This window comes from Mobula birostris, unplaced genomic scaffold (assembly GCF_030028105.1).
Source record: "Mobula birostris isolate sMobBir1 unplaced genomic scaffold, sMobBir1.hap1 scaffold_319, whole genome shotgun sequence".
NCBI classification, from domain to species: domain Eukaryota; kingdom Metazoa; phylum Chordata; class Chondrichthyes; order Myliobatiformes; family Myliobatidae; genus Mobula; species Mobula birostris.
In genome coordinates, this window is record NW_027276252.1 from 416172 (window position 1) to 437855 (window position 21684).

The window sequence follows — 21684 nt, forward strand, 5'->3', positions numbered from 1 at the left end:
CATCCACCTTCCCCCCACCCTGGGGAAGACTGTTCCCATCCACCTTCTCCCCTACCCTCGGGATGAGTGTTTCCATCCACCTTCTCCCCTACCCTGGGGAAAAGACTGTCCATGCACTTTCACCCCTACCCTGGGGAAGAGACTGCTCCCAACCACATTATCCGTGCCCCTCCATAATTTTAAATGCTTCTATAAGGTCACCTTTCAGTCTCCTACATTCCAAGGAATCAAAACCTAGCCCATCAAATTTTTCCACCCTAGACCTGGCAGATCCTAATAAATATTTCTGTATTCTTTCCAGTCTTCCCATGTCTTTGCTATAACAGGGTGACCAAAACAGTACACTGTAATCAAAGTGTGGCCTCAGCAATGATTTATTCAATCACAACAAAATAGAGTATAGAACACAACTTCTGTATGCAATGTTTTTTGCAGTTTGGGAGATAGCAGGCAACGTAGGTCTCTGCACAGTTGAGGTACAAAGGGATTTTGAAATCGAAGTCTGTGGCTGCGCATTGATAGGGTATGTGGGGCCGTGCTTGCCATGATTCTTAGAGGAATTGAGTTGAAGACTCAGGAACCTGTATTGCAGCTTTATACCATCTATCTCTGGTTAGGCCACATCTGGAGCATTGTATTCAATTCTGGTCATCCCATTATAGGAAGAATGTGAAGGCTTTGGAGAGGGTGCAGAAGAGGTTTACCAGATGCTGCCTGGATTAGAGCTCATGTGTCTCTGAAGGTTGGGTTGTCTTCTCTTGAACAGCAGAAGCTGAGGGGAGATCTGGTAGAAGTTTAGATTATGAGAGGCACAGATGGAGTACGCAACATCTTTTTTCCACTAGATGGAATGCATTTAAGATGAGAGGGGCAGAAGTGTTGTTACACCGGGGGTGGTGGGTACCTGGAATGTGCTCTCTGGATGGTAGTGGAACAAATACTGGTCTTTGAGTGTTAGTGTTAAAGGCTGATAGAATGGCACATGAATGGGTGGGGTCTGGAGGGATGTAGACAGAAGGGATTAGTTTAGTTGGGCATTGAATTACTTGTTGAATTAGTTCTGTGCCACATTGTGTGTCAAAGAGCCTTTTCCTCTGTTGTACTGTTCTATGTTCTAATTCAAGAGTGATGCACTGGTGAGGTGAACAAGGAGGGGGGTAGCCAAAGGGAGACCTAACAGAAAGGTATAAAATTATAGGAATCATGGTGTGGATTTACCACCAGAATCTTTCTCCCGTCATCGGGTTGTTAAAAATGAGCATGTAGGTTGAAAAGATTGGCTTAAAGTGGATCTCAGGTTGATAAGAATGTGGGAGAAGTTAGAAGTATGGACACTGGATGAGTGTAAATGGGCATTTGAGTGTTGTTAGGCCAAATGATCACTTCTGTACTGTATCCTGCTATGACACAGAGAGTGGTTGATTTCTAGAACTGGCTGCCAGGGGAGGTGCTAGAGTCAGGTAGACACTGACATGGGGTATAGGCTTGCACAGTACTAATGTGGGTAAGTGGAATTGGTGTAGATTGGAGAAAGGAACAGCATGGACATTGTGGTTTGAAGGGCCTCTTTCTGTGTTCTATGATTCAAAGAGGACACACAGTCATCCGAGTCATAACTTCCAATGGGTATCTATTTACTGAGATTCAGCACAGAACGGGCCCTTCCAGACCCTTGAGCCACAGCACCCAGCAATCCCCCAATTTAATGCTAGCCTAATCACCGGACGATTTTACTGTGACTAATTAGTCTGCACACCGGTACATCTTTTCTCTGTGAGAGGAAACCAGAGCACTCAGAGAAAACCCTCATGCTCACAGGGAGAACTTACAGACTCCTCTAATGCAGCGGTGGGAATTGAACCAGCATTGCCCGTACTGTAAAGCATTGTGCTAATCACGATACTACCATACTGACCTGTGAGGTCCCTTTCGGTGTTGCAATGAGGGGGGGGTTTGTTGGCATTCGGTGGAGAGGGGAGAAGTGCTGGGGTCCCAAAACTCCTTGCCCATACCATCCTCCTTCCTCAGGGAAGGGGGAGGGGGAAGAGAAGGAGGGTAACTGTAGAGTGAGGAGTGCAGGGGCTCATCAATTATAGATTTGTGGCTTTCCAACAAGTGCAGGGGCCATTCAGTTTCTGTGGGTCAAGACTGAGCCCTATCCCCATTACCTCAAAGCTTCCCTTCCAAAAATGGAGTGGCTATGTGAGAGGGAAGGTTTAGATTGATCTTGGATTTGGTTGAAGGGTTGGTACAACATCAGTGATGCCCACAACATCATACTGACCAACGAGTTCATCAACCTTATTTCAAATGCTAATAATAATAATAATAGGCATCTGTTAGTCTTGTGAGACCATAGATTTGCGCCTTGGAAGGTTTCCAGGGCGCAGGCCTGGGTTGTATGGAAGAACGGCAGTTGCCCATGTTGCAAGCCTCCCCTCTCCATGCCACCGATATTGTCCAAGGGAAGGGCACTAGGGCCGATACAGCTTGGCACCGGTGTCGTCGCAGAGCAATGTGTGGTTAAGTGCCTTGCTCAAGGACACAACACGCTGCCTCAGCTGAGGCTCAAACTAGCACCTTCAGATCACTAGACCGTCGCCTTAACCACTTGTCCACGAGCACAGCACCTTCAGTCCTACATTCCTCGCTGTTTTGAATTTTGTCTCTGTGGTACAATTTAACTCTTTGCTCTGTCTGCATTTGTATCCAATCACTGGCTTGTCCCTTCTTACATTCGTGTTACACCCATCATCTAGTTGTAAACCTGCTGGCTCATCCTCAGCTCTATCATACTGGTTCCCACTCTCCTGCCATATTAGCCACATGCCAACTGTTGTTAAAAGGAAGCCAGAATCCCACAGGTGAGGCTGTTGGTCACTCTATGGAGCCAGTCCATCTTCAGAGCCCAGAGAGGTTCGGCGGTGACCTGGGCTCTTGCTGCAGCTTCCTCACTCACTGTTCATTGATGTTTGAAATCTGGCCATCCCGCTTCCCTGTGGAGAACGGAAAGGTGGACTTTTGTGATCTCTCTCCTGACCGGGAGAGCTCCAGCCTGGCCCATCGTGCATTGGGAGCAGAGCTCAGAGATTTGCTCAGTCGGAGGAAGTTATGGCCACCACGGAGAGGGTGTTGCATCATCCTGCTGGAGCAAACAGAGCTCGGATTGTCTGTGAAGGTGTGTCAGGGCAATCGGTCAGCTGCTGACTATACCATTCAGTTTTGGGCTTTGGCTGAAGAGATTGGCTGGAACAGGGAGACCTTGGCCACTCTGTAATACCATAAGACCATAAGACAAAGGAGCAGAAGTTGGCTATTCGGCCCATTGAGACTCCAAGGTGAACTAAAGGATGCCCTTGCCTTGAGAGAGCTGGTAGAGGGCTTAGAGGCTATGATTTATCAGTCCATCCACCTCAATAATTTCCTGGTGGATCAAGAGTGGGACTATCTCAAGATGTCAAAGAGGTTCTAGCCCGAGCATGGCCTCAATACATCGCAGTTCCAGTTCCTGACCACAGACAATGACCAGTCCATCTCCTCCTCAGGATCCTGTCGAGCCCATGCAAATTGGTTGCACAAGACTGTCCACTGATGAGAAACCCTAGCATCAGAGTCAAAGTTGCTGCTATCACTGTGGGGAAGCAGGTCGGCTGCGGGCCAAATGGATGGCTGTCCACTTGGTTCCAGGGAGATTCTACAGCAGACATTGGCTTTGCAGATGAGGATAGAGGAACATGCAGAGAATATTTGTTTCTATATCATCAATTCTCCTCACAAAACCTGATCCTTGGGCACCCTTAGTTGCCCCAGCATAACCCTTCTGTGAACTGGAAAGAAGGGAGGACCATTGCATAGTCCAGTCATTGCATTTTCAGTTTAGAGTTCTGCCTATCAGGCTATCTCGAGAACAGCAGATGACGATGAGGCAGACTTTTGTTCAGGATAATCTGGAGCCTTTGGGAGATCTAGTCCTGCCTCCAACAGTAGACAAGCCAGCTCCAGCCAACAGGACTGTGTAAGTCATGACCCTGTCTAGATAGGGATGTGCTAGAACTAGAGAGAGAGGGCCTTGAGTTCAGGAGCAAGCCAAGGAGGTGCCCTAGCAGTCTGGAACTCTAGCAGCTAAGCCTAAGGGATCCAGTTGCCAATTCCCATGTAAGGGAAAGGCTCCTAAATGTAGATCCTTCAAACCTGGTTCCAGGAGCACAAAGACCATTTGTCGCACATTGTTGCCGCTGTCTGAAGATACGCATGAGGATTTGGACTCTGATTTTGTCTCTGTTTCAACTAAAGACTCTAGTGAAACTATGGATGAGATTCTGAGGTCTGCTGAATCACCCCTGCTACCTATGGAGCTTCAAGAGTCATCCTCAGAGTGAAGTTCAGGGTGGATGCAAGACCCAAGCTGGTCAAAATCCCTTCCGTCTATGAGGATTTGGAAGAGATCTTCAGCAAGGGAAAGGCCTTGACACCTCCACCTACCCAACCCTACGACTGTATATAGATCTACTGCCTGGTACTTGTCCTCCGCAGGGTTGGTTGTACTCAGGCCCGGAGAGAAGTGGAGTACATAAAGGAGGCTCTTGCCATGGGATTCATTTGCCCCTCCACATTACCAGCCAGTGCAGGTTTCCTCTTCATACAGGAAAAGGACGGAAGCCTGCGGCCATGCATTGATCATAGAGAGCTGAATTGCATAACGGCCAAAGAGCATTACCCCCTTCCACTCATGAATATTGCCTTTGTGATTCTCCAAGGGGTAAGAGTGTGTATATACTGGTCCGCATAAAGGACTGTGATGAGTGGAAGACCGCATTCAACACACTGAAAGGCCACTATGAGTACCTGGTCATGCCCTTTGAGTTTGCAAATGCATCAGTAATTTTGTAGGCCTTTATAAATTACATGAACTCCAGAAGTATGCCTTCATCTAAGATGATATCCTAATTTTCTGGAAGTCCATGAAGGATCATGTTGTCTAATTCAGAGATATCTTAAAGAGGCTTCTAGATCATGAAGTTTATGACAAGCTGGCAAAATCTGAATTTCATGAAACCACTGTTTCATCTTTGGGTTTTATCACCTCAATTGGCAACCTCAAGATGGACCCTACTAAGACACAGGTACTAAGAGATTGGCCATAACCATCCAATATGCAACAAGTCCAATGATTCCTGGGATTTGCCAACTTTTACAGAAAATTCATCAAGAACTTTAGCGCAGTGATAGCTCAGCTGACAGCACTAAGAAATTCACAGGTCTTTTTGTTTGAACTACTGAAGTGAAGGTTTCTTTTGCAGAGCTCAAACAGCAGTCATGACAGCTCCCATTTGGGTTTCACCTAACCCAGACATTCCCTTCATCATGGAGGTGGACGCTTTGGATGTCAGAGTGGGTGCAGTATTGTCTCAACGGACACTTTCGGACTATAAACTGCACATGTGTGCATTCTTTTCCAGGCGATTATCCCTGGCAGAGGTGAACTACGATATCAGAAGTAAAGACCTGCTTGCGGTCAAGTTGGCTTTGGAGGAATGGCATCACTGGCTTGAGAGGCCCAAGAATCCTTTTACTGTATGGAACCTATTTCACCTTAGAAACCTGGCTTACTTTCAGCAGGCCAAAAGCCTGAATTTCAGGCAGGCCAGGTGGTCTCCTTTCTTTAACTGCTTCAATGTCATCCTGACCTATTGACTGGGGTCAAAGAAACAGAAACCGGATGCCTTGTCTTATCAGTTCGATGAACTCGAAAGAGAAGAGCAGCCTTCTCTTTTGCCCCAAGCTAAAAAGATCATGCCAATTTATCAGGGAATTGACACACTCATTCACAAGGCCCAGGCACAAGAAGAGATTCCCAAGAATAATCCTCCAGGTCGTCTGTTTGTTCCAAATTCCATCAGGTCTCAGGTACTTCAATGAGGACGCATATCAAGAATGACCACTCTCCCAGGGATTGACAGGATCGCCAAGATCATCAGGAGAAGATACTGGTGGCCTGGATTGGCAAGAGAGATCTGACAATACGTGCTGGCATGCGAGGTGTGTGTCTGGGACAAGGAGCTCTACACCCAGTCTAAAGGAGTCCTTCGCCCTCTACCTCTCCTGGACAGATCATGGGCATATATTTCCATGGACTTTGTTACAGGTCTTCCACCTTGCAAGGGGAAGACCGTCATCAAGGTAATTATATATCATTTTTTGAAGGCCTGCAAATTAATTGCCTTGGACAAACTACCATCTGCAGTGGAGACAGCCGAGATTGTCCTGCATCAGGTCTTCAGGATCCATGGATTTCCAGTGGACATTGTGTTGGATCACTGTCCTCAATTCATGTCTCATTTTTGGCGGACATTCTGTACACTGATTGGGGCAACAGCGAGTCTTTCCTCTGGGTTTCACCTGCAGTATTTGGATAGACATGGATCGATTAAGGATAGTCAACATGGCTTCATATGTGATAAGTCATGTCTAACCAACCTTATAGAGTTTTTTTCAAAGAGTTTACCAGGAAAGTGGATGAAGGCAAGGCAGTGGATGTTGTCTACATGGACTTTGGCATGGCACTTCACAAGGTCCTGCATGGGAGGTTGGTCAAGAAGATTCAGTCACTCGGCATTCAAGATGAGGTAATGAACTGGATTTGACATTGGCTTTGTGGGAGAAGCCAGAGTGGTATTAGATGGTTACCTTTCTGACTGGAGGCTGGTGTGCTGCAGCAATAGGTGCTGGGTCCTTTGTTGTTTGTTATCTGTATTAATGACCATATGGCTAACTGGGTCATCAGATTTGTGGATGACACCAAGATTGAGAGGGTAGTGGACAGTGAGGAAGCCTATCATGACTTGCAGAGGGATCTGCATCAGCTGAAAAAATGGGCTGAAAATGGCAGATGGAATTTAATGCAGACAAGTGCGCGGTATTGCACTTTGGTAGGACCAACCAGGGTAGGTCTTACACAGTGAACGGTTGGGCACGGAGGGGTGCAGTAGAACAAAGGGATCTGGGAATACAGATCCATAATTCATTGAAAGTGGCGTCACATCATGATAAAGTTGTAAAGAAATCTTTTAGCATGTTGGCCTTCATAATTCAAAGTATCAAGTACAGAAGATGAGATGTGCTGTTGAAGTTGCATGAAACATTGATGAGGCCTAATTTGGATTATTTTGTTCAGTTTTAGTCACCTACCTATAGGAAAGATTAATTAAGGTTGAAAGAGTACAGAGAAAATTTACAAGGAGTTATAAGGAATAATTGAATAGGTTAGGACTTTATTCTATTCCTTGGAATGAAGAAGATTAAAGTGATGAGGTGATAAGGTGGATGGCAATTGTCATCACTAAAACTAGGGGTCATAGATTTAGGGTTAGAGGGGAAATATATAAAGGACCTGAGGGGCAACATTTTTTTTACACAGAGGATGGTAATTATGTAGAATGATCTGAGGGGCTGAGGGCAGAGGGAAAGGGAGTGGGGGAGGAAGAGAGAGAGAGAGAGGGGGAGGGAGAGGAAGGGGCAGGAGAGGGAGAGAGGGGGGAGAGAGAGAGGGCAGGGAGAGGAAGAGGGTGAGAGAGAGAGAGGTCTGAGGTGGAGGGAGTGAAGAGAGATGAAAGTGGAAGGCTGTGAGAAAATTAAAGAGAGGAGGGGGAAAGCAGAAAGCAAGAGGGGGATCAGAGAGAGGGGGAATGAAAGGGGGAGGTGACAGCGAGAAGAGATGGAATCAGAGAGAGAGAAGAGCTGATCGGAAAAAAGAGAGGAATCAGAAAAAAGAGCAAGAGGGGATGAGAGAAAGGGGAGTAGAGAATGGGAGATCAGAGTATGGGTTTGGGGAGGAGAGAGTGGTGAGACTGCAGGTTTCAGATACTGTTGCTCTTTGTGAAATCTCCATGATGGTACTGTGTTCAGTTTTTTCGTCTTCCTTGCTGCATCCTCTTGGACTGCTGGTGTTTAAAAATAGGAAGACTGCTCGAGGGCAGTGAGGAATGGCTTACAATGCAGAAGAAAGGCATTCCAAACTGCAAAGCAGCAAGTGCAGCAAGCAAAGACTGCACAAGCCTGCAGGGAGACTGAAAAGCCTTCTGAGAGTGGACGGGTGGAATAAAAGGCTCTCTGTTCAAATCCTTGCACATACTGGGTCACTGAGAGAGGAGGAGTAGAGAAACAGAGACAAGGAAACAGGTGAGCAGAGAGAGAGAGAGAGAGGGGAGGGAGAGAAGGATTGAGGGAGATGGAGATGAACAGTGAGAGGAAGAGAGACAAATAAAGGCACACTGACAGGGAAGAGCCGAGAAATTTGACACCGAGCAACAAGAGACAGAGACACAAAGAGAAAGAGAACGTGAGGATGGGGCAATACAGGGTGAGAAAAGAGAAAGAACAGATATAGAGAGGTTGACAAGTTCAGAATAACAAAAGGAGTCGGAGACACAGAGGAAGAAAAAGAGACAGATAGGAGGTGAGTGAATAAGAAGCAGGGATAGAAAACAAGGAGAGCCTTATGGAGAGGAAGAAAGTGTGAGATAGAAAGAGAGGGAGAGAGAGAGAAAAGGGGCAGAGGAAAAGCTAGGCATAGGGATGGGAGCAGGTAGCTATAAACAAGATTGAGTTTGACGGCAAACAAGGACCACAGAAAATAAATTAATTCAGCCAATTGATTTAAACATAGAAACATAGAAAACATAGAAGTGACTTAACTATTGGTCCCTCACTACTCACAGAAACCCACCACTTCTTCTCCTTAACTTTACCACTGCTCCCACAGGGTGGAGCTCTCACAGCCCCCTCAATACTAACCCTCACATCATTCCTCACTCACTGTTCCTCTATCACTCTCCTTCCCCATCACTGACCCTCCCTCACTGACACTGTGAAAGGTTTGTCCAGCTTGTGTTCTTTCCACAGTGAGCGGGTCACGAATCACCGAGCAGCCCCGAGATCAGGTTGTGGTGGCCGGAGACAGTGCCCTCCTCTCCTGTGCTGTGTTCAACTACTCTGGCATTGTCCAATGGACCAAGGATGGACTGGCACTCGGAATGGGAAATGGCCTACCAGGTAAAGAGTGCTAAAGTCAGGAGCTGACAGCACAGTTTAGAGGGAGCTTCACTCTGTGTCTGACCCTCAGGAGTGTGTGATGGGACAGTGTAGAGGGAGCTTCTCTCTATGTCTAACCCATGCTTTGGGAGCTTCACTCTGTGGCTAACCCATGCCCTGGGAGTGTGTGACAGGACAGTGTAGAGGGAGCTTCTCTCTATATCTGACCCATGTCCTGGGAGTGTGTCACAGGACAGTGCAGAGGGAGCTTCACTCTGTGTCTAACCCGTGCCCTGTGAGCTTCTGATGGGACAGTGCAGAAGAAGCTTCAGTCTCATTCAAAGCCATGCACACTCAGGCAGAACACCCTCCCTGTCGAACCCTGTCAGGAGTTTGGATATTTCAATGAGAGCACCTTTCATTCTTCTAAACTACAGAGGGGACAGTCCCAATCTGCTTCATCTCTCCTCATGTGACAAATGATCTTCCCCAAACCTGGAAATCGATCTGAGGAACCTTCACTGCAGTCCCTCTGTCACATGTTGATTCTCCTTAGGAGGGGAGGTCAGACTATCCACAATAGAACACAGAACAGTAATGCAGAGGAACGGGTCCTCATGCCCACCGTGTTGTGCCTAACTAGTGAAGCTAGTAACTAAACCAATTCCTTCTACCTGCAGAATGTTCATATCCCTCCATTTCTTGCACGTTCCTGTTTATTATCTTAGAAACTCTTAAACACCGTCTACTATCACTCCTGGCAAGTACATTCCAGGCACCCAGCACACTCTGTGCGCAATAAACCTGCCCAGCACACCAATTCCGCCCCCCCCCCCCCGCCACCCAACTACAGGGAAAAAGATACTGGCTCTATCTGTGCCTCTCATAATCTTATAAACCTTTAACAGGTCTCCCTTAGCCTCCACCGCACCAAAGAAAAGAACCTTCATTTGTCCAAACGCTCCTTATAGCACCAGCCCTCTTTTCCAGGCAGCATCCTAGTAAACCTCTTCTGCATCTTGTTGAAAGCCCCAGCATCCTTCCTGAAATGGGGACCCGGAACTGAATGCAATACTACAGATGTGTTTTAACCGGAGTTTGATACAGTTATAACTTAAGTTTCTGAGCCTTGATGTCAAAGCCTCGACAAATAATGGCAAACATGTCATATGCCTTGTTTACCATCTTGTAAGCCTCTGCAACCACTTTAAAAACCACGAGATTATAAGATGTACTGTACATAAAAGCAGAATAGGTCATTTGGCCCATTTAATCTCTTCCGCCATTTCATCATGGCTGATCCATTTCCCTCTCAACCCCATTCTCTTGCTTTCTCCCTGTAAGCTTCCACGCCCTGATTAATCAAGAACCTATGAACCTCCACCTTCAGTACATGCAATGACCTGGCTCCACAGTCACCTGTGGCAACAGATTCCACAGATTCATTGCCTTCCGCTGAAAACATTCCTCCTCGATTCTGTTCTAAATGGACTCTATACTGAGGTTGTGCCCTCTGGTCCTACACTCCCCATTATTAGAAACATCCTCTCCACATCCACTCCACCTAGGCCTTACGAAATCCCCCCTCATTCTTCTAAATTCCAGCGAGTCCAGGTCAGGAACCATCAAGTACTCCTCATCTGAGAAGTCTTTCATTTCATTTTCATGAGCCCGCATTGAACCTGCTCCAATGTCAGCACATCCTCTCTCAGATAAGGGGCCCAAAACTGCTCGCAGTACTCCAAGTGAGGCCTCAGTAGTGCTTTATAATATCTTGGCATTTCATCCCTGTTTTTATATTCAATTCCTCTTGGAATGAATGCTAATATTGCATTTGCCTTCCTCACCACTGACAACCTGCAAGTTAAACCTTTAGGGAATTCTGCACAAGGGTTCCCAAGTCCCTTGTACCTCAGATTTTTGGTTGGAGAACAGTCTACACTTTTATTTCTTCTACAAAATTGCATGACCATACACTTCCTGACACACTATTCCATCTGCTACTTCTCTGCCCATTCTCCTAAAATGTGTTATGTCCTTCTGCAGCCTCCCAGCTTCCTCAGCACTAGCTGCCTCTCCACCTAACTTTATATCATCTGCAAATATGGGCACAAAGTCATCACTTCCAGCATCCAAATCATTGGCATACACTGACACCCGCAGAATACCTCCAGTCAAAGGCACCCAAACAGAAAAGGGTCCTTCCAACTCCTTGTCTCTTGCCAATCAGTCAATACTTTATGCTTTTTAAATTCCCATTTGAATTGAGGCTTCCAGTGTCGACCATGGAAGATTATCCCAGCTGTCTATACATACAAGCCAAGGCAATACAATATAGAGAGCAAGCTGTTGCCCATGTAGTAAGCTGTCTCTCTCTCCATGCATTTGAAGAGAAAGGTGGTTTGGCACCAGCACATCAAGGACATGTGGACATGTCTGTCCGAGTAGGGCTGCCTTAGGGACTCCAGCTCTGGATTTTTCACTCAGGGTTTACTCCCAAAGCCTTCCTCATGAATGTGTATAGCATCATGGCAGCAGAGGTTTGAGGTCAGCATTTTCCCTCTCCTAGTGGAGCCACCAACAACAGCTGACTAGGCCCATCTGCCTGAAGCGGCGTGTATTAAGGAGCCAGGAATCTGACTTTGCCCTTTCTACTGTCAGCGAAAACATAGAAACACAGCAAACCTACAGCACAATACAGGCCCTTCGGCCCACAAAGCTGTGCCGAACATGTCCTTACCTTAGAAATTACCTAGTGTTACCCATAGCCCTCTATTTTTCGAAGCTCCATGTACCTATCCAGGAGTCTCTTAAAAAACCCCATTGTATCCGCCTCCACCAGTCGCCAGCAGCCTATTCCACGCACTCACCACCCTCTGCATAAAGCGCCTACCCCGACATCTCCTCTGTACCTACTTCCAAGCAACTTACAACTGTGCCCTCTCATGCTAGCCATTTCAGCCCTGGGAAAAAGACTCTGACTATCCACACAATCAATGCCTCTCATCATTTTATACACCTCTATCAGGTCACCTCTCATCCTCCGTCGCTCCAAGGACAAAAGGCCGAGTTCACTCAACCTATTCTCATAAGGCATGCCCCTCAATCCGGGAAACATCCTTGTAAATCTCCTCTGCACCCTTTCTATAGTTTCCACATCATTCCCGTAGCGAGGCGCCAGAACTGAGCACAGTACTCCAAGTAGGGTCTGACCAGGGTCCTATATAGCTGTAACATTACCTCTCGGTTCTTAAACTCCATCACACAGCCAATGATGAAGGCTATGCCTTCTTAACCACGGAGTCAACCTGCACAGAAGCTTTGAGTGTCCTATGGACTTGGACCACAAGATCCCTCTGATCCTCCACACTGCCAAGAGTCTTACCATTAATACTAAATTCTGCAATCATATTTGACCAACCAAAATGAACCACCTCACACTTATCTGGGTTGAACGCCATCTGCCACTTCTCAGCCCAGTTTTGCATCCTATCAATGTCCCGCTGTAACCTCTGACAGCCCTCCACACTATCTAGAACATCCCCAACCTTTGTGTCATCAGCAAATTTACTAACCCATCTCTCCACTTTCTCATCGAGGTCATTTATAAAAACCACGAAGAGTAGGGGTCCCATAACAGATCCCTGAGGCACACCACTGGTCACCGACCTCCATGCAGAATATGACCCATCTACAACCACTCTTTGCCTTCTGTGGGCAAGCCAATTCTGGAGCCACAAAGCAATGTCCCCTTGGATCCCATGCCTCCTTACTTTCTCAATAAGCCTTGCATCGGGTACCTTATCAAATGTCTTGCTGAAAACTGTATACACTACATCTACTACTCTGCCCCCATCAATGTGTTTAGTCACATCCCCAAAAAATTCAATCAGGCTCATAAGGCACGACCTGTCTTTGACAAAGCCATGCTGAGTATTCCTAGTCATATTATGCCTCTCCAAATGTTCATAAATCCTGCCTCTCAGGATCTTTTCCATCAACCTACCAACCACTGAAGTAAGACTCACTGGTCTATAGATTCCTGGGCTATCTCTACTCCCTTTCTTGAATAAGGGAACAACATCTGCAACCTTCCAATCCTCTGGAACCTCTCCCATCCCCATTGATGATGCAAAGATCATCACCAGAGGCTCAGCAGTTTCTTCCCTCACCTCCCACAGTAGCTTGGGGTACATCTTGTCCGGTCTCAGTGACTTATCCAACTCGATGCTTTCCAAAAACTCCAACACATCCTCTTTCTTAATGTCTATATGCTCAAGCTTTTCAGTCTGCTGTATGTCATCCTTACAATCGCCAAGATGCTTTTCATAGTGAATACTGAAGCAAAGTACTCATTAAGTACCTCTGCTATCTCCTCTCGTCCATACACGCTTTCCCACTGTCACATTTGATTGGTCCTATTCTCTCACGTCTTATCCTCTTGCTCTTCACATACTTGTAGAATACCTTGGGTTTTCCTTAATCCTGTCTGCCAAGGCCTTCTCATGGCCCCTTCTGGCTCTCCTAATTTCATTCTTAAGATCCTTCCTGCTAGCCTTATAATCTTCTAGATCTCTATCCTTACCTACCTTTTTGAACCTTTTGTGAGCTTTTCTTTTCTTCTTGACTAGGTTTACAACAGTCTTTGTACATCATGGTTCCTGTACCCTACCTTCCTTTCCCTGTCTCATTGGAACATACCTATGCAGAACAACATACAAATATCCTCTGGACATTTGCCACATTTCTTCTGTATATTTCCCTGAGAACATCTGTTCACAATTTATGCTCCCAAGTTCCTGCCTGAAGGCCTCGTAATTCTCCTTACTCCAATTAAAAGCTTTCCTAACTTGTCTGTTCCTATCCCTCTCCAATGCTATGGTAAAGGAGATAGAATTGTGATCAGTAGTATCAGCTCTGCCAGGGTTAGTAGCTAAGCTACACATGAAAGCCAGAAGCTGGACTTGGTTGTTGGAGGCTAGTTGAGGCGAAAGCCATTGGGAGCATTTATACCCATCACTACACCCATATATAACAGGCTTAAGGAACCCCTTTTAACCACTGTAATAGTTATACAGGTTTCCCCCGCTATCCGAAGTTACAGCGTTCCTATGAAATGGTTTGTAAGCCGGAATGTAGTAAGGTGAATAAGCAATTACCGTTTATTAATATGGGAAAAATTTTTGAGTGTTCCCAGACCCAAAAAATAACCTACAAAATCATGCCAAATAACACATAAAACCTAAAATAACAGTAACATATAGTAAAAACAGGAATGATATGATAAATAAATAGCCTATATAAAGTAGAAATACTTTTCTGCAGCAGTGTCTAGTGCAGCGAAAATCTCACGGCAGCACTCTCGGCAGAAACACGGCGCAAACTTTCTTGGCAGAAACACTCTCTCCAGTAACCTTTAAGCTATGGAGCTGCGAAATCATACCAAGTAACACATAAAAATACAGAGCCTATATAAAGTAGAAATAATGTATGTACAGTGTAGTTTCACTTACCGGAATCGGGAAGACTCTAATAAATTGCAGTTTCGTCACAGTTAAACACTTGCTTATATGAATAACGACCCTCTGGAATTATTTTCTTCATTTCTGCTGGGAACTTTTCGGCAGCTTCAGTATCAGCCGAAGCACTCTCTCCGGTAAACGTTAAACTATGAAGCTGCTCTCGCCTCAGAAACCGATCAAACCGCCCATGACTACCTTTAAATTCCACTTTCGCAACACTTTCATCAGCATCGTTCAGTGCTTTCTGTTTCAGCTTATTAAAAAGACTGACTGATTTCTCCTTAAGTATAAGAAAACTTAACGGAACACCACACTTTGTACACTCATCAATCCACTCAAGCAATAGACTTTCCATTTTATCCATTATTGGATGCCGACTAAGAGAGACCACTTTGCTATGAGCAGAACCAACAGTAACATCGGCAGCTTTCAAAATTCTTTCTCTCTGCGTATAAATAGTGCGAATGGTGGACACAGGCAAGTTCAACGCACGGACAATGTCCTTACTTCGCTCACCACGATCGAAATGCTTAATTATGTCTAGTTTTACGCTAAGTATAACACCCTTATGAGCTCTTTTAGGCTTTTCCGATACCTTAGAACTCATCTTGCTAACGAATGAACAAAATAAATCGAGATAAAGCACATGTTTAAGCAATGGCGGCTAGAATGCAGTTCCGGGGGAGGAGCTTGGCTGTTCGGGCATGCGCTGCCTTTTTCCATAACAGTGAACCCACCTTCTGTTAGCGAAAACAAGTAACTAATGTAGGTCTTTTGTAACAGCGAGGTGTCGTAAAGTGGACGTTCGGAAAATGGGGACCACCTGTACATTTGATTTTAGCTTCTCTCTCTTAAAATGCATGATGAATTCTATTATATTATGATCACTGCCTCCTCAGGATTCATAGCGTCATAGAAACAGCACAGAAACAGGCCCTTCAGTCCATCTGATCTGTGCTGAATTATTTTAAGTGCCTACTCCCATCGACCTGCACCTGGACCAAGTCCTCCATACACCTACTTCCATTTACCTATCCAAACTTCTCTTAACCATTCAAATCAAGCTTACATGCATGACCTGCACTGGCAGCTCATTCCACTCACTCATGACCCTCTGAATGAAGAAGTTTCTCTTCATGTTCCCTCTAAACTTTTCACCTTTTACACTTAACCTATGACCACTGATTGTAGTCCCACCCAACCTCAGTGGAAAAAGCCTGCTTGCATTTACCCTCTCTATATCCCTCATAATTTTGTATACCTCTTATCAAACCTCCTCTCAGTCTTCTGTGTTCCAGGGAAGACCTTGGTCAGACCCCACTTGGAGTACTGTGTTCAGTTCTGGTCACCTCACTAGAGGAAGGATGTGGATACTATAGAGAGACCAAAGAGGAGATTTACAAGGATGTTGCCTGGATTAGAGGGTGTACCTTATGAGAATAGGTTGAGTGTACTTGGCCTTTTCTCTTTGGAGTGATGGAGGATGAGAAGTGACCTGATCGAAGTGTATAAGACGATGAGGGGTATTGATCGTGTGGATAGCCGGAGGTTTTTTCCAAGGGCTGAAATGGCTAACCTAGTCAATCTTTCCTTATAACTCAGGTCCTCCAGACCTGGCCAGATCCTTCTAAATTTTCTCTGCACTTTTTAAATCTTATTTACATCTTTCCTGTAGGAAGGTGACCAAAATTGCACAGAATTCTCCAAATTAGGCCGCACCGATGTCTTATAGAGCTCCAACGTAGCACCCAATCTCCTGGACTCAATATTTGATTTATGAAGGCAATGTGCCAAAAGCTTTCTTTATGACCTTATCAAGCTGTGACACCACTTTCAATGAACCTATATTTCCAGATCCTTTTTGTTCTACTGCGCTACCCAATACCCTACTGTTCACTGTGTAAGATCTACCCTGGTTGGTCTTATCAAAATGCAACACCTCACACTTCTCTGCATTAAATTCCATCTGCCATTTTTCAGCCCATTTTGACAGCTGGTCCAGATCCTTCTGCAAGCCATGATAGCCTTCCACACAGTCCACTACATTCCTGATCTTGATGTCATTTGAGAATTTTCTGATCCAGACTGTTGATACAGATGACAAACAACAATGCACCCAGCACCGATCCCTGCGGCACTCCACTAGTCACAGGCCTCCAGTAAGAGAGACAACCATCTATTATCATTCTCTGGCTTTTTCCACAAAGTCAATGTCTAATCCAAATGGACCTGAAGACCATAAGACTTAGGAGCAGAACTGAGGCCATTTGATCCATTGAGTCTTCTCCACCATTCAATCATGGCTGATCCATTTTCCATCTCCTCAACCTCACACCCCGGCTTTCTTCCTGTAACCTTTGATACCATGTCCAGTCAAGAACCTATGAGGCTCTGCCTTGAATAAACCCAATGACCCAGCCTCCACAGTTGCCTGTAAATCAGAATCAGGTTTATTATCACCGGCATGTGACGTGAAATTTGTTAACTTAGCAGCAGCAGTTCAATGCAATACATAATCTAGCAGAGAGAGAGAAAAAAATAAAATAAAACATAATAAATAAACGTAAATCAATTACATATAAAAATGCAAAAAAACAGAAATTATATTAAAAAAGTGAGGTAGTGTCCAAAGCTTCAAAGTCCATTCAGGAATCGGATGACAGAGGGGAAGAAGCTGTTTCTGAATTGCTGAGTGTGCGCCTTCAGGCTTCTGTACCTCCTACCTGATGGTAACAGTGAGGAAAGGGCATGCCCTGGGTGCTGGAGGTCCTTAGTAATGGACACTGCCTTTCTGAGACACCGCTTCCCAAAGGTGTCCTGGGTACTTTGTAGGCTAGTGCCCAAGCTCCATAAATTCACCACCATCTGGCTGAAGAAATTTCTCCGCACCTCTGTTTTAAATGGATGCCTCTTTATCTTGAGGCTGGCCCTCTTGCCCTAGACTCTCCCATAATGGGAAATATCCTTTCCACATCTTCTCTGTCTAGGCCTTTCAACATTCAAAAGGTCTCAATGCGATCCCTCCTTGTCCTTCTAAATTCCAGTGAGTACAGACCCTGAGCTATCAAACGTTCCTCATATGATAACCCTTTCATTCCTGAAATTATCCTTGTGAACCTCCTCTGAACCCTCTCCAATGCCGTCACATCTTTTCTTATATGAGGAACTCAAAACTGTTCACAATACTCAAGGTGAGGCCTCACCTGTACCTCACCAGTATCAACCAATGCTCTAACCATGCCAGTAACTTTCCTGTAATACCCTGTCTGTTAACTTGGTAGGCAGCCACATGTGTGGCACCTTGTCAAAGGCCTCTGAAAGTCCAAATATACAACATCCACAGCATCTCCTTAATCTATCCTACTTGTAATTTCCTTGAAGAATTCTAACAGGTTTGTCAGGCAAGATTTTCCCTGAAGAAACAACGCTGACTTTGTCCTATCTTGTTTTGTGTCCATTCCATCGCCTCATCCTTAATAATTGACTCCAACATCTTCCATCCACTGAGGTCAGGCTAACTGGTCTAAAAGTTTCTTGCTGCTCCCTTCCTGCTTTCTTAAAGAGTGAAGTGAAATTTGCAATTTTCCAATCCTCTAGCACCATGCCAGAGTCAAATGGTTTTTGAAAGATCATTACTAATGCCACTATAATCTGTACTGATACCTCTTTTAGAGCCTGAGGGTGGAGTTCCTCTGGTCTGGGTGACTATGGTACACTTAGGTCTTTCAGCTTTTTGAGCACCTTCTCCCCCCTCACCACACTCACTTCTCTTCCCTCACACCCGCCAACACTTGGCACACTGCTCGTGTCTTCCACAGTGAAGACTGATGCAAAATACTCATTTAGTTCACCTGCCATCTCCTTGGCCCCATTATTATTTCTCCAGTCTCATTTTCTAGCAGTCCTATATCCATTCATCTCTTTTTTATTTTTTTACATACTCGAAAAGGTATTACTATCCACATTGATATTGTTTGCTAGTTTGCTTTCATATTTCATCTTTTCCCTCCTAATGATTCTTTTAGTTGCTCTCTGTAGGTTTTTAAAAGCTTTCCAAACCTCTATCTTGCTGCTGATTTTTGCTTTGTTGTGTGCCCTCTCTTTTGCTTTAACATTAGCTTTGACTTCCCTTGTCAGCTCCAGTTGTACTACTTTGCCAATTGAGTATTTCTTTGATTTTGGAATACATTTATCCTGCATCTTCTTCATTTTTCCCAGAAACTCACGCCATTGCTGCTCTGCTGTCATCCCTGCAAGAATCTCCTTCCAATTTACCGCTGGTAGATTGGTCAATTCTGCTTGGCCAACTCCTCTCTCATACCACCAAAATTTCCTTTTCTCCACTGAAATACCACGACATCAGACTCCCTATCAAATTTGAAGATGAATTCAATCATACTGTGATCACAGTCTCTAAAGTGTTCTTTTACCATAAGCTCTCTAATCAATTCCAGTTCATTACATAACATCAATCCAGTATAGCTGATCCCCTAGGAGGGTCAATGACAACTTGCGTTAAAAAGCCATCTCATAGGCATTCAAAAAACTAACCTTCTTGAGGTCCATTACCAAATTGATTTTCCCATTTGATTTGCACGTTGAAATCTCCCATGACTATCATAAAATTGTCCTCTTCACACGCCTTTTCTATCTCCTGTTGTAATCTGTGGTCCACATCCCAGGTACTGTTGGGAGGCCTGTAAATAACTGCCATCAGGGTCCTTTTACCTTCGCAGTTTCTTAACTCAACCCATAAGGTTCAACACCTTCTGATCCTATGTTATATCTTTTTACTGATTTGATGCCATTCTTTACCAGCAGAGTCACACCGCCCCTTCTGCCTACTTTCCTATCTTTCTGATACAACGTGTAACCTTGGACATTCAGCTCCCAACTACAACCATCCTTCAGCCATAATACTGTGATGGCCACATCATACCTGACAATCTGTAATAGTGCAACAAGCTGATCTACATTACTTCTTGTACTCTGTGCATTGAGATATAACACTTCGAGTACTGTATTTGCTGTGATTTTGATTCTGCATCCCTAATGCACTGATACTCACCCTGTTGGCTGCAATTATGTCCTATCATCTGCCTGCCCTTCCCGACTGTTTGACTGCTTGCAATCTTTGTTTTTTCACTATCCGTCCGACACTAAGTCCTTTCACTTTGGTTCCCACCACCCCGCAACCAAATTCATTTGAACTCTCCCCAGCTGCTCTGACAAACCTGCCTATGAGAATATTGGTCCCCCTTGGGTTCAGCTGCAACCCATCACTTTTGTGCAGGTCATACATCCCTCAGAAGAGATCCCAATGATCAAGATCCCAATTCACTACCTCATCTTGAATGCTGAGCAACTGAACCTTCTTGAACAACCTCCCATGCAGGACCTTGACAAATGCCTTGTAGACCAGGGGTCCACAACCTTTTTTGCACTGCAGACCGGTTTAATATTGACAATATTCTTGCAGACCGGCTGGGGCGGGTGGGTGTTTAATCACAACTGGAATATAGGTGATAAGTCAACTATAAGTCAATTATCAGTGGCTAATACACTCAATTTCATTTCTAAAAGGGTTTATCTAACGATTTTAATATTAAACACACAGCGCATATTCTCCTCGCATGAATATAGTGATGTCAATTATGAGGGGGTTCCTTATGTCCGCAATTTAGTTTTCATTGCATTCATTGCAGAAAACTCTGCTTTGCAGAGAAATGATGTTAGAAATGGAAGCAACGTTTTCAGTGCTTTCGTGGCTATCTCAGGATATTCAGCCTTGACTTTGATCCAGAATGCCGGCAGAGATGTTATGTCAAACATACTTTTCAGCCCACCGTCATTTGCAAGCTCGAGGAGTTGATCTTCTTCCCACGCTGACATGGATAATTCACCAAGGACATTCACAAATGGGTCGCGGACCCATTCCTTCGCACATCTTGGGTCATTTGCGGTTGGGAAGTAATGCTCGAATTCTGTCGACAGCGAAGATAGGTGATCGCGCACCGGCTGTGAGAAGGACGGTGCAGCCTCAGTCTCTCCCAAACTCCCAGATAATGTTGGGAACATGTCAAATATGCCCCTGTGCACTCGCCGTCCCCACAGTTCCAGTTTGGCTGTGAAAGCAGACACTTTATCTGCCAACTTGAAGACAGTTGTCATTCTCCCCTGAAGTGACAAATTGAGTTCATTGAGCAGGTTGAAGATGTCACACAGATCAGCGAGTTTTGCTATCCACTCCTCGTCACTGAAGTGTGCTGCCAGTGGTGACTTTTTTCTTGAAAGAAATCTCTGTAGCTGCTCTCTTATCTCAAAAACCCTGGCCAATGCTCTCCCCCTTGATAGCCACCTGACCTCAGTTTGTAAGAGAAGGCGTTTGTGCTCTGCATCCATTTCCTTGCAAAGCTGCTCAAACAGACGTGAGTTCAGGGCTTTTGCTTTGATATGATTGATAACTTTACAACGTCACTCAATACACTGTTAAGATCAGGTGACATTTTTCAGCTAGCCAGCATTTCCCTGTGTGTAACACAGTGTGTAGACTGGCATTCAGGAGCAACCTCTTTGACTCGGGTAGTGAAACCAGACTTGTTAAGCCGTTCCAACAGCTGTGCTTCGATGTCCTCCGCTATGTCATCGATTCTCCTTGAAACTGTGGTAGCTGAAAGAGAAACCTGTGCCACCTTGTTAGCTGCAGCTTCTCCCAACAGTTCACGGCAAATGTCCTTGGCAGCAGGCAGAATCAATTCTTCACCGACAGTGAAAGGCTTCTTAGTCTTAGCAAATCGGCTAGCCACTAAGTAGGATGCTCTCAGAGCAGCAGCATTTGTGGAGGTGGTGGCTCTCAGCACTTGCTTCTGTTCCGCTTGCTCACGTTTTTTCCGCTCAAAAAACTCAATGAGTTTCTCTTTAAGTGCAGGGTGCTTGGACTCAAGGTGCCGGAGCAGTTTTGAGGGCTTCATTGCTTCATTAGACAGCTTGTCTCCACATATCACACACAGGGGGCTTGGAGCGTGCGAGTCACCAGTCAGAATAAAGCCATATTTTACGTACGACTCGTCGTATTTTCTGTTGCAGGAATCTTTCTTTTTTTTTTACAGTCTCGGCCTCAGCTGCCTTTGCG

At 45.2% G+C, this 21684-nt stretch overlaps 1 protein-coding gene across 3 annotated transcripts in view; it reads left to right on the forward strand.

Annotated features, from left to right (window-relative positions):
* Nucleotides 1-21684, forward strand: part of LOC140192950 (kin of IRRE-like protein 1) — a 210838-nt gene that overhangs the window by 31244 nt on the left and 157910 nt on the right. For 2 of the 3 annotated variants that reach the window (XM_072250422.1, XM_072250423.1), the window contains exon 2: nucleotides 8902-9051. In XM_072250422.1, the coding sequence (XP_072106523.1) occupies nucleotides 8902-9051 (150 nt within the window). Of the gene's footprint in view, nucleotides 1-398; nucleotides 416-8901; nucleotides 9052-21684 lie in introns of all 3 variants that reach the window. The other variant, XM_072250424.1, reaches the window with a different exon arrangement.